Source organism: Sabethes cyaneus, chromosome 2, assembly GCF_943734655.1.
Source record: "Sabethes cyaneus chromosome 2, idSabCyanKW18_F2, whole genome shotgun sequence".
Classification (NCBI taxonomy): Eukaryota; Metazoa; Arthropoda; class Insecta; order Diptera; family Culicidae; genus Sabethes; species Sabethes cyaneus.
The window spans coordinates 66,369,018-66,381,753 of NC_071354.1; the positions used below are offsets into that span (position 1 = coordinate 66,369,018).

General features: G+C 39.5%; 1 protein-coding gene across 1 annotated transcript in view; it reads right to left on the reverse strand.

Annotated features, from left to right (window-relative positions):
• Positions 1-12,736, reverse strand: part of LOC128735520 (mucin-2-like) — a 119,936-nt gene that overhangs the window by 2,966 nt on the left and 104,234 nt on the right. Inside the window, exons 4-5 of the mRNA XM_053830002.1 lie at positions 11,447-11,451; positions 145-2,217 (exon numbers count right to left, since the gene is read on the reverse strand). Of these exons, the coding sequence (XP_053685977.1) occupies positions 145-2,217; positions 11,447-11,451 (2,078 nt within the window). The remainder of the gene's footprint in view (positions 1-144; positions 2,218-11,446; positions 11,452-12,736) is intronic.

The window sequence follows — 12,736 nt, forward strand, 5'->3', positions numbered from 1 at the left end:
TGAATAATAAGGGGGATAAGGGGACATGCATCCGATCACGTACAACTCGCACCGAAGTGCCGAGGGATAATTCTACTGCGATGGCGAGCTCAAAGCTACTGGACTACTGGAAGCAGCGGGATAATCTTGAGTTTCGTTAAGTACCGTAGCATCGTTCGAAATGGTAGTAGTACTAGGTGGGGAGCTAGTGGTGGTTGTGGTCGTAGAAGTGGTGCTGGTAGTTTCGGCAGGAGTGATACTAGTTACGGGTGCAACCGTTTGTGTGACACTTTCACGATAAATCGGGCTGTTCGGATTCCGGAGTTCACGCGGGTCAATGTCGGTTATTTCGACTCGCTCCCGTCGGGCTGGACGATCCGGGACTATGGTACCATTCGGGTACCGGCGGACGACCGTGCCATTGGGATAGATTCCAAAGACTACTCGAGGGTTTTCCGTGGTCGACGTGGACTCATCTTCCGCACCGATAATACGCCGGATGACGGTGTTGTTCGGAAGAATCCCATAGACTACTATTCCACGCGACCTTGGCCGTGGCGTGCTCAATTGAGTGATATAGTGCGTGCTGCTAGCTGTGCTGGTTGCCGGTTCAGGCGGCTTGGTAGTGCTGGTGGTAGTGGTACTGGTAGTAGTAGTAGATGCGGGAGTAGTGCTGGTGCTAGTGCTGGTGGTGGTGGAACTCTGAGCAACCCCGAAGATAGGAGGACGAATTTGAAATCTTGGGTGGTACTCAAGGGTTTTTTCGGATGTGAGTACTCGTATGAGAGGTGTTACAATATAGGGAGACTGAGGAGTCGTAAAATCGGAAGAAATTCGAAACGGGTTTGAGGTCCTACTTACGGTCATCGGTGCCGATGTCACAATCATGGTGATGGTCGTCGGATCCGACTCGGTTGTCGTAGGCGATGCGGTTGAGGTACTCGTCGGTTGTTCGGTGTGCGTCAGTGATGATTTAGTAACGTTAGTAGAAGCAAGAAAATCCGTATCGAGCTCCGTATTTGAGTCGTCGGAAAGCAGAGCGCTAGTAGCGGTAGTGGTGATGGTGGTGATCAAGCTATCATCAATGGAACTAAGAGCAGTGCTAGGCATGAAAGTGTTTTCAAACTCGGCCAACGGCGTAGTGGTAGGTAACTGTAATGATTGTGAGGTTGAATTGCGAGCGTCCAAATCGAAAAACGAAGGCACCGTGATAGTCTGTACTGTAGTCGTTAGAGGAGCAGAATTTGTGGTAGAATGAGTCTCGAAATCAGCGCTTTCTGTTAGTAGCGAATTAGTTGTTAACTTTGTAGACATGCTCTCGGTGCTGGTCTGGGTGGTAGGATCCTCAACTCTAACCGTAGGTACAGTAGCAGTTGAACTGGGAGATTTGCGGAGCTGATGGATGGGAGAGAGGTCGTTCAACAACAAGGAATCATTAGCGTTTATCTTTGCGGAATGCTTCAAGGAGTTAAGGGTAGTTGGGATCAGATCATCTTCGTCATCCACGGTCGGAGACCGGAAAGCACCGTCAGCATCAATTTGGTTAATCAAATCCCCCGGTTCGGATAATGCGCTCGATTCGGGGTGTACACTGTCCACCACCGCCGTTTTGGTCAGGATGCTAGTGGACCCAACAGGCGAAACATTATTTACAACAGTAGTAGCAGATTCCGTAGGGTCGCTATTATTTACAGACAATGCGATGGAGTTATCATTACTACTACCAAGTTCAGATACCTTGACCGCGGGCTTTCTCAAAGTGCTTGGCTTGGGAGTGGTGGTGGTGGTGGTAGTGGTAGTAGTGGTAGTGGTGGTGGTGGTTGTGGTCGTAGTTGTCGTCGAAGTAGATGTGCTAGAAGAAGTAGAAGGTAGCGGTGCATCGGTGCTAGAAGACAAAAATTGTAAACTTTCTGTTGGCTGCGAAAGGATCTCGGACAGGGCGCTAAAGATCGACACGGTCACTGGGTTGGACGTGTCGACGTCGATACGACTCTGGGTCAGCCGGGAAGCCACTGGTTCCACCTCAATTTCGCTTCCGCTTTGACGGAGTTCGGGTTCCTCGTCGTAGTCGAGGTTTTGGCCGACGGATGCGCCTCTGCCTTCCACGGTATCAGCTCCATCTATTTCGTTAGCAAGTAATGCCGTACTGGAAGGTAAGGTGCTGTTGGTGGAGGTGGTGTAGGCGGTGGAAGCATTAGCAGTCGTTAGCAAAAAGTGGCCATCAAGTTTAACCTTCGCCTGAAAGGAATGTAGGTAAGTCATTTTTAGCGAAACAAGAACAAGTTCAAGGAAGCGGAAATGGTTACAGGTCTAGAACATCAATTCGCACGTGTTAGACTGTTACGTGGGCACAACAAAAAAGCTCAATTATATTCAATTTAAATACTAACTACTGGAGGTTTTTATGTACATGCCGATAGACGAAGAATCATTGAAGCATACGAAATCTACTGAAGAAACGCCTCAGTGATTTCACCGAATGGGCGCTTTTCATTCTACTCAACTACCTGTCTGTGTAAGTGCGGTTTTCGGTGGAACATAAGTGCTACAGAGGAGTTCAAAACGAGAGCAGTCCAATTAAATTAAAGTATGCTAAAATTAATTTTGCGAAACACAGTTTCCAGAGTTTGACTTACTAAAGAAATCGGTTACGATAGTTTGGAAAGTCCTACTAATTTACTGACAAGAAAGGAAACAAACGAGCAGACAGAAGCGGATAGTAAGAGCCAAGCGTGTGACACGGTGCCCTGGAATAAGATAAAAAATGAAATGGGAAGAGGTACAACGGGTGAGCAACTTGCTGACATTGGCAAACTACGAGAGTCACCGTACTATACGACAACAACGTTGTGTGGTGGCCCACTAGCGCTAACTGAGTTGAATAATTTGATAAGCATCAGATCTTGTCTCATTGATAGCGGATAAACGACTCTTTTGGCTTCGTTTTGTACCAATTCAATTAGAGAGCAAGAAGCACAGTCAGTAGCATGCACGGCTGTTGCAAACAGATTGAATGGTGAACTAATTACATGCTTAGGGCACATAAAAAGAAATATATTTCTTCCAAGATCGTTAAAAGTTAACTGCATAATAAGTAAGTTTCAGAGATTTTTAATAAAATTATTAATCATACACATACACACAAAGGTTAAATGTAAAGGAAAACCATTTAAACTTCAAATCAATTATTTAAAGCATAAGTAAATAGCCATTGCCCCCAAATACACATGAATCATTTTTATACTTTCTTGAGTGTTGATTGTAATCATAATAACTAATTAGAGAACCTGCTTTCAATTTTCTAGAATCTAGCAAAGTATAATTTAAAGTTACGTTCGGAAGATAGAACTTAGCGTGTGTGTCAGTTTCGCACTGGCGATTTGGCGAATGTAAACAATGGATGTATAACTTCTACTGGTTCTCCCAGTGTTATTGAAATACATTCGACAGATGGATTGACAACATAAATAACACAATCATATGAATACCTACCAACATTGCAAAGTGAATTGTCTGTGTGCTTAAAGTGTTAAAGCCTTGTTCAGCGTTTAATCCACCTTAATGAAACCTAAATCTTACATGAAAAATACACACGGTTTATAGTTTCGAGTTTTTCGGAATGAAACTGCCATCATTTGATCCATAGACACTCGTTCTACTATCCACTTCATTTGTGCCTGCACAGTACCGGCAACCTTAGTGCCCAAGTAACAATTTTTATGCTATGTAGACATTTTTCGAGAGTGTTTTAATGTGGTACCAATTAAGAGATCAAGATCACGATATCCTGAAAAAGTCTTGTACGAACTTTTTTGGAATCTTTCAATGTGATATGATGGACAATAAAAAGTAATCAGATTTAATATGAGTATTCATGTGCCATAATAAAACTTATTCTTTGAAACCAAATATAAACATTCAACAAAAATTTAGTTGTGTTTCAAATAAGTGTCACGTGAATCTTAGGATTTTGAATATCATTTGAATCAATATTATAAGAATTAGGCCATTGCAAATAAATTCAAAAGTTTTTGTCACCCCCCCTTGGAAATTGGTTTGAAAAATCGGGGGGCAAAAAGATAATTTGTAGGATATGAGTTAATTTTTATTCATAAAATCAATTGTCTGTGAGTTCTTCAGCCTGAAAAACTCGAAAAATGAGTGTACGAGTTGAGTTAATGCTTCTAGCACGAAAAAGAAATGGAAATTCGAACAACGGAATTTCCGAAAATCGGCCGAAAAATTTTTCCCTCGTTTTTGACTTTTTTTCGTTGTTTTTGCATGGAAAATAATAACGTAAATATTAAAAGCAAGAATAGGTTTGGTTTTCACGTTTAAACTTTAAGTAAAAACGCCTAAAATCAATATTTTTTTTGTTCGATTAAAAAAATCTCTTTGTTTTTTTTGTCCCCCCCCCCCCTTCAGTGGCCCAACACCGGAGGGACAAAAACTTTATAAAATATTTGTAATGGCCTTATTGGTTTGTCAAAAGTAAAAATATTAATTTTTTGATAAACTGTAGCCAGTTGTTATGACAATACTTCGACATCTTGAAACATAAAACAAAGACTAGTACACTACAGGAGAGAATAAGAACCAAGTCATATCTCATCATCAAAATATAGATGCATCTTCTAAACTCACAATACCCTACGGTAGCTTTAAGGGGGTCATAGCAACAGAGAACAATTAATAATACTCCCTAGCACCCCGTGCCCCGTTTTCTCTTCAAAATTTAATATAAAACAAAATAATTTTTGTGATAAGTAAATTATTTGCATAAAAATAGTTCCAATTCAAGTCCAGTTTCAAATCCAGGTATAAATGAAATTTCAAGTTATGTTTCAAGTCTAATTTGAGCTTAATTTCAAGTCCAAATTCAATTCTAATCTCATGCCTAATTTCGACACTGATTTCAAGTTGTCTTTGACTCTGTCGCGGTCCATCGTAAATCATTTTTTATTAAAGGACCGTCTGGTGAGGAAGAATGGTAGAGTGGATGATATTACGGAACGTCGATGTGCGGCCAAAATATATTGCGTAGTTCAAACAACCTAAACAGTGAACATTAGCATGTTTATAAACAATACACATAAATATCAGTATAAAGTAGTTCATATGGGGCCGTCCATGAATTAAGTGGACTATTAAGGGCAGGGGGTCGGCCAAAAACAACGCATCATACAAAAAGCATGAACGAAAATAACCCGGGGAGGTCTGAAATAACTAAAAATGAGTTCGTAGTCAATGAACAGCCTTTATATAACCAGTAGCCAGTTAACACCAGTTAACCAGTTAACAAAGATGAGATATATGAAGGGGTGTATCCTAACGGGGCATACCTATTTCATCATTTAACAAAAGTAACCATTACTTCGTTCGAGAACCCGCGGCCGCAGAACATGAGGCCTATCCCACCCGCCTCCCCCTCCTTAAAACTGGCAGTTTATACAAGGTATAATATATTCGTCTTATTTTAGAGTGTTTATTCAAAATATCTGAAATTTCTAGAGAAAAAGTAAAAATTAGTTTAAATTATTTAGCAGACCTATGATGCTGTTTGTTCCAAAATGGATGATGCAATCTAATCTGTCAAAAAATTGTGTTCAATAGTAAAGAATGTGAGTGTGCTGATGTATACTGACGTATTTTTGTTGTGTATGTGAAATCCACAAATTGGATCAATCATTATGGCTTGTCACAATCTCACCCCCGTGAAGCTCGAAAAGTACAAAGTTTCGAAAAATATTATTTTCGTAATCAAAACTTATCCAACGCATAATAACCATTCAATACATTGTAAATGATTAGTTTATACATATATCTTCAAAATAGCAAGTTGATGCGATTTCTTGTGTGGGTTGGTTTATGCGGGATATTTTTTACAAGCGTTTTTTCCGAGTATTTTTGATCGCGAACTTTGAAACCCTGTTTAGGCTAAAAACTTTGCTGATATTATTTGTGTTCCATTCTAAGTTATGAATAAATATGTTATGTTCATCATCATTTTGAATTTAGGTCGCCAGTTTCTATAGATATAATAAATTTTCACAAATAAACATTTTTGGTTTTTGGCACAATCTCACCCCGGATGGCGGTACACTAATTTTTTTTCAACAATGGATAATGTATCTTTCAATTCGGTAAATCAGATCTTCTTCATGTATCTTTGTCTTTTTTTGACAGCTTGAGAAAAAATTCCCGTTATGACCGAAAAATTCTGTTTTTCTGAATATTTCCCTAATTCAATAATTCATATCTCATTAATCAAAAAGCGTAGATCAAACCGTTTCTCATGAAAATGTTAGTAATTTTTTTTTAGTATATTCACAGATAAATCGCCGATGGCTCTAAAGCCAGACTCCTGCTGCTTTCTAAAAAAAGAAGTAAGAAAGGAAAAAGGTGAACAAACCGAAAAGAGCACGAAAAAAATATGTCAAAAATTAAACAAACGAGATAGAAAAAAACGCGCGCGCGCGAGAGAGATAGAGAGAGAGAGAAGAAAAACTTTAATAAAAAGAAAAGACAAACGGAAAGGAAGAGTGGAAAAAGTAAATAGGAGAAATAAGAGAGAAAAAAAGTTTAAAATAAGAAAAGTGGGCACAAAAAGAGGGAAAACGGAAGAGAAAAGAAAAAAATTTAAAAAAAGAGAAAAACCAAGGCAAAGACAGAGGAAAGAGCGGACAGAAAAAAAGAAAACCGAGAGAAAAAGGTAGAAAAATAAGACAAATAGCAAACAAGACAAACAAACTTAGTGACACCAAAAGAGAAAAAAATATCGAGAGAGAAAAAAGAACCACGACAGAGAAAATGAGGAAAACAGGAAAACCTGAGAAAACCTGCAAAGCAAAGGAAAAAAGTGAGCCAAAAACAGTATAATCGTGACAAAAAAGAAGAAAAAACGAGGCATCTAAAACAGAAAAAAGGGAAACAGACTAAGATAAAAGCGAGAAAAAAAACAAAAAAAACTGGAAAAAGAAAAAAGGAAGTGAGAAGATAGGAAAAGGGAAGGAAAATAACAAAAAACGAGTAGACTAATCTCAAGTTTTTAGTCTTGACCTTGAAATGCGGTCATACATATATATTAATATTTTTTGAAACGATGGTTCTACAATTGATGAAGGGACGGTAGGGGAAAGAAATGCAAATTTTTGTTAAAGGAGGGGAAGAGCGGAAAGGAAAGGAGGGGGGGTATAGGTAGCTACGCTTGACAAGTAGTCATTTTGACTCCTACCTTTTGTCCATTGCTGGAAGGTGCATGAGTCGATCTCATGCAATCTCAGATTATAGCTTGGTTCGACTCATGAAACTTCCAGCATTGAACAAAAGGTAGGAGTCAAAATGACTACTTGTCAAGCGTAGCTACCAATATCCCCCCCCTCCTTTCCTTTCCGCTCTTCCCCTCCTTCACCAAAATTTGCATTTCTTTCCCCTACCGTCCCTTCATCAATTGTAGAACTAACGTTTCAAAAAATATCGAAAAACGAGTGAAAAACATGAAGAAAACCTGGATTAAAAAAATTACAGAAAAAGACAAAAATCAGAACAATGAAACAGGTTGTAAAGGACAACAGAAGGAAAAACGCTAAAATAAGAGGAAACGGAAGGAAGAGGAAGAAGAGTGAGAGCAAAAACAAAAAAAAACAGTTCAGAATAGGAAAAAAGTAGAAAAATAGGACTGGAAAAGAAAAAAAAGTGGAACAGAAAAGAGGTAAAATGTGTAAAAGTATAAGACGAAAAGTGCCAATCCAATTGTAATAAAGGCTCGCTTCTAATAGCGTGTCCGTGGCTGATTTCAAGCCTAATTTAACGTAACGAGCAACATCGTAAAAACGATGCAATCAAGCTAATGACTACTATTTCATGAAGCTCAAGTTTTGATTTTTATGCAAAAATAATTATTTGGAAGAGCGCCAGGTAAGAAATAATCGAATTTCGGGTAGACCATAACATTTTCGTGAATCAGCACTCGCACGATTTTAAGACGAATATTTATATTCATACTGAGATCATCAGCTTCTTAAAGCGTCTTAAATTCTTTCATCTCAACATGAAATGACAAACAAAAACAAAAAAACTTTCAGCTCTGAGTAACATGCTACTACTAGAAGTTGCATGCTTTCCAACTTTCCATTACTTTTGCACGCTTTGAAAAGTAATGAATATCAAACCTTCGATGCCTTTACATTTGCATCGAGTTATTCATTTATTTATTTACTCTTTAATGAAGCTTTCAACCGTTGGTTGGATCGCCCCAATTTGCATCGTTTTATAAGTTGATCCAATTAATAAATTTCGAAATTCTACGTAAGCAAATTAGTTGTAAAAACTCACGGCCAGCACTCTCGCTGCCACAGTCTTCACAAAAGCTTTGTGATAGATACTTGCATTCTCATAACAAAAGACTGTTACTACCTTGAAACACATCATTATATATAATTTATTCCCATCATAAAGTGATCTCTAAACTAGTTAGCAAGCATTCTATCACTTCAGTGCCTCTATAACTAATGAAACTATAACTATTAGCACTTTAATGTCCATATTAATTTACAATTGCATTAATTGCTGTTCACGCGCTCATAAAAAAATAATGTTAACTCCATCTTTAGCTATTATTTGAATATTCTGCTCCGCCACCCGGTAATCGAACAAAACCTCAAGTTCAGGCGCACTTACATTGAAGATTTGGCCCGACCGGTAAGTTTATAATATTGAAATTTATTCGAACAAAAATATTTACAGAATCAGCGTCTCGTATTTCTTGACCACAAAATGTAAAAAAAGATATATTAATTTGCAAACGTGCTTCTGCAGAGGGGTGGACTGGCCTACCGGGCAACCGGGCAAATGCCCGGTGGGCCCCAGTAAAAATTTCGTTGTTACACAAAATGAGATTTTCCAAAATTTTTATTTCAGTTAAACTCTTTCTACGACTTACGAATGTTCAATTGCTGGGGCCCCATGATTCATGAAATCATTTAAGTTGAGCTGTTGGGGTCCAAGCTCCGAAAATATTACCAGCTTCAATTCTGAGTATTTAAAAGTAGAATTAGTATTTCATCCGCAGTTATACTTATAAATATTGAACTGTCGGCTTAAGCTCCATACTCAGTTTACTTCAGTGGCGACGGTCCGTTATCGATCCTGCGCCGAATGAATTATGGTCCTACAGTACTCAATCCTACCTTTCTTCAAATCCCTCGAACACCAGCTGAACGTGCATCATCCTCGATAGCGCACATCTATCAGTGCGATGTCTACTCCGAAGTCTATGGCTTCTTCTTGATTCTCTGCTTAAAATAATTTTGGCTACTCTTTCGTCGGGCATTCTAGACAAGTGACCAGCCCAGCGCAGACTGCCACACTGTACTATTTTCATTATAACAGCATATTTGCATTTGCATTTGCATAGCTAGTGGTTCACGCGTCTGCGCTACATTCCATTTTGGATTTTGCCAAATTTTACGTCGATCAGCTTCTTTTAGCGTTCATGATTCATGTCCGTAAAGGGCCACCGAGAGAATTAGTGTTCTCTAGAGCGTCTGTTTTATGCGAATTTGCAAGCTACGGGACTCAGCTACAAAATGTAAAGGCCAATTCGTAGCTGTAATTAGTCGTTTTATTTTGCGACTTACATCGTTGTCACATGTCACGAGCATACCAAAATATATTCAGTTCCTCTTCGACACCAACACCATGTGGATTTCCACGCCATGTACTTCGTTTTGGCGGTGTTAATGGTAAGTCCCAATTTCTCAATAAATGACCTAAAGGCTTCTTTCGCTTTCTCTACTTTTGATTTACGGTGATATCGACGTCATGCGCAAAATCAAAAAGCACGTGAGGTCTCATCTGCTATTCTGACTCATAATTTTTACACATCCAGCGTCACACGAATCAACGTAACTAGTTCTGTGGGAAACCCATGTCCTAGCATTAACTGTCACAGCTCATTTCATTTGACTGAATCGTATGCCGCCTTGAAATCCATAAAAATATGGTGAGTCTGCAAGTTGTACTCCCGGAACTCGTCAGTTACTAGACGCAGGGTAAATATCTGATCCATCGTAAAGCGGCCCTCCTGAAACCAGCTTGATACTCGCCGACGAAGAACTCAGCTAACGGACTCAGTCTAAAACACATGATATGGAGAGCACCTTATAGGCAAAATTGAGCAACGTAATGCCTCGATAGTTTTTACTCTCAAGTCGATGTCCGTTTTTAAAATTATGGGAAATGAGGCCAATCAACCATTCCTCCGATATTTATTTTTCTCCCATATTCTGTTCCTGACAATGAGGTGACGAATTGTTTCGTACAGCTGCTCGCTTCCCGTTTTTAGAAGTTCACCCAGGATACCATCCTTTACAGCAACCTTACCATTTTTCAGCTCACTGATTGCTCTTTTGACCTCCTTCTGTGTTGGCTCCGCAGTTTGGCCATCGCTCAAAATTCTTATCCTGTACCTGCTGATCTTCGTGTTTGCTTCTCTATTGAACAGCGTCTGGAAATACTCTTCCACCTCGTTTTGTTAGTAAGCAGGTTGCCAGCACATTGCACATCACAGGCATGGCAAAATTCTTGCACCTGACCGTTTTGTAGAAAAGCCTTGTATCGTTGCTGACGAATCTCTCCTCTCGACTGACGAGCACGTGCTCTTCGTACTGGCGTTTTTAGACGTTGGGTTCTTTTTTCCGCAGCTCTACCAGGACGAACCAAAAAGATTCGCGCAGAGTCTCGGGCATTCCTCACATTGGAATCGTGTGAAGAAATTCTACAGAGGATTCGCACAGAATACCTTGCTTATAGAAGCAGGATTCTTATAGGAGAATCCAAGAGTTTAGTCCCAGGGATAGCTATAACTTAGCACGGGAATCACCTGCACTATAAACTGTTCTGTTCTGACGCGTAGACGCAGTAAGCTACTCATATATATTGAACTATTGGTATCCTATCATTTATCACGCAAATCAAATCTAATATTCACGCTGCGGCAGATCCTCCAAAAAGTCCATGAATACAGAATTCAACGCACAATTATTTCATTGCTTTCAAAGTTGCGTATGATACCATCGACCGTAAAATCATGGCCATTCTAACCTCGCAGGGGACTTTATCAACGTGATAGTCCCTCATGTGGGCTGTTCAATATGCCGTTACAGGATGTTATGAAAGGAGCAACACACAGGCACAATCTTCAGCTAACTAGATTTTAGTTTGTCTGCTTTCCCAATAAAATGGATATTGTCGATAGAACACCATCTGTGGTGGGGGCTGAACAAACTAAAACTCAAAGTAGTGAAGATTGGGTTGAAGAAAAATGCGTCAAAACTAAAGTACCGTGAACCGCTAATATGACGTACATGCTAAAAGCTGGTAACTCGGTCCTAATAACGACTGAGTTTGTTTTGTTTCGAGCATCGAGCCGCTATGCTGCCTGTTCTCCCGATACTCGACACTCAACAGTGCCTGAGTCGAGTCGAGTTGCACGACATGACTTACAAAATAGAGCCCATATTCATTCGATTTACTGTCCTTGTAACGCTGATGTCTTTTGGGCAGATGTCGTTTTTTGTGTTAATTTACTATCATGAGAATATTGCAAACTGGGGCCCCTAATCTCAAAGGCCCGGTGGGCCCTTTCGCCTCCCAGTCCGCCCCTGCTTCTGCATATGTAATTTAGTTCAAACTCCAGCAAAAGGTACTTTAGATTTTCCTGTTCGCTAGGCAATTGTGTTCTATCCCTTTTATCGCTTCATCTGTATAAAGTTTTAAATAGGCATTACATGCAAATATGTTGACTAGACTGGAAATGAATCACAATTGAAAATAAATTATAATTGAATAATAATTCTTACAAAGTAATTCTCTCAGATAATACAATCACTAGCTTCACTTGAAGCACCCTTGTAAGACTTAGTGTTGGAATTCAAACAAATCAGGTTATGTCCAAAAGGAATGTGCGAGGTATTCAGCTTAATCCATTTGTTTCTACGAGATCGGGCCCACTTGTTAGTACGACTCAAGTGCTACATATTTTGACTTATCTTGTGTTAAAACAAAAACATATACTTGACAGCACTTTTGCAATTCAAACCCGGCTGACCAGCGAAAAGGGAACGGCTCATACCATTCTTGGGTTTATAATTCCGCATACAAAATCAGCAAACGGTTGTCAGTTTCTTTCTCTCCTTGCAATGATAGTCATATTACCGATCATTGTCGATGCACTTTACTTTTTATTCATAATGGAATTTGTGGTACACATATAACGCTATCCAATAGGGAAATAAACACGTTTAACATACAAATTTACATTACAATATATTGAATGGACATGAATACAAGATAATACCGGCTATACGTACCGGTGCATCACCACAGTTAGTATCTACTACTTCTAGTTAAACAAACGAAATGAAATAAGGCAACAGGGAAGGCAGCGCAACATAACCGATTTAATGTGGGTACAAAACTTGTGCAAATGCGGTACTTCATGTCGTCTCCGCACCACACCACACCGCACCGTTGCGTTGCGTTGCGCTGGCTTACTCCCTGGAATGATTGGGTTAGTAACGAAAACAACACACAACAGCATAGTATATAGTAGCAGGTGCAAAAACAATGCAACTCAATCCATCACATTTGCGAGAGGACCAGATCGGAATGGCACCCGAATCAAAGCTAACTACAATAAGTACGAATAACACCAGCATAAATGCACAATGGTCCTTCAGAAGGCCGACAACGCCGC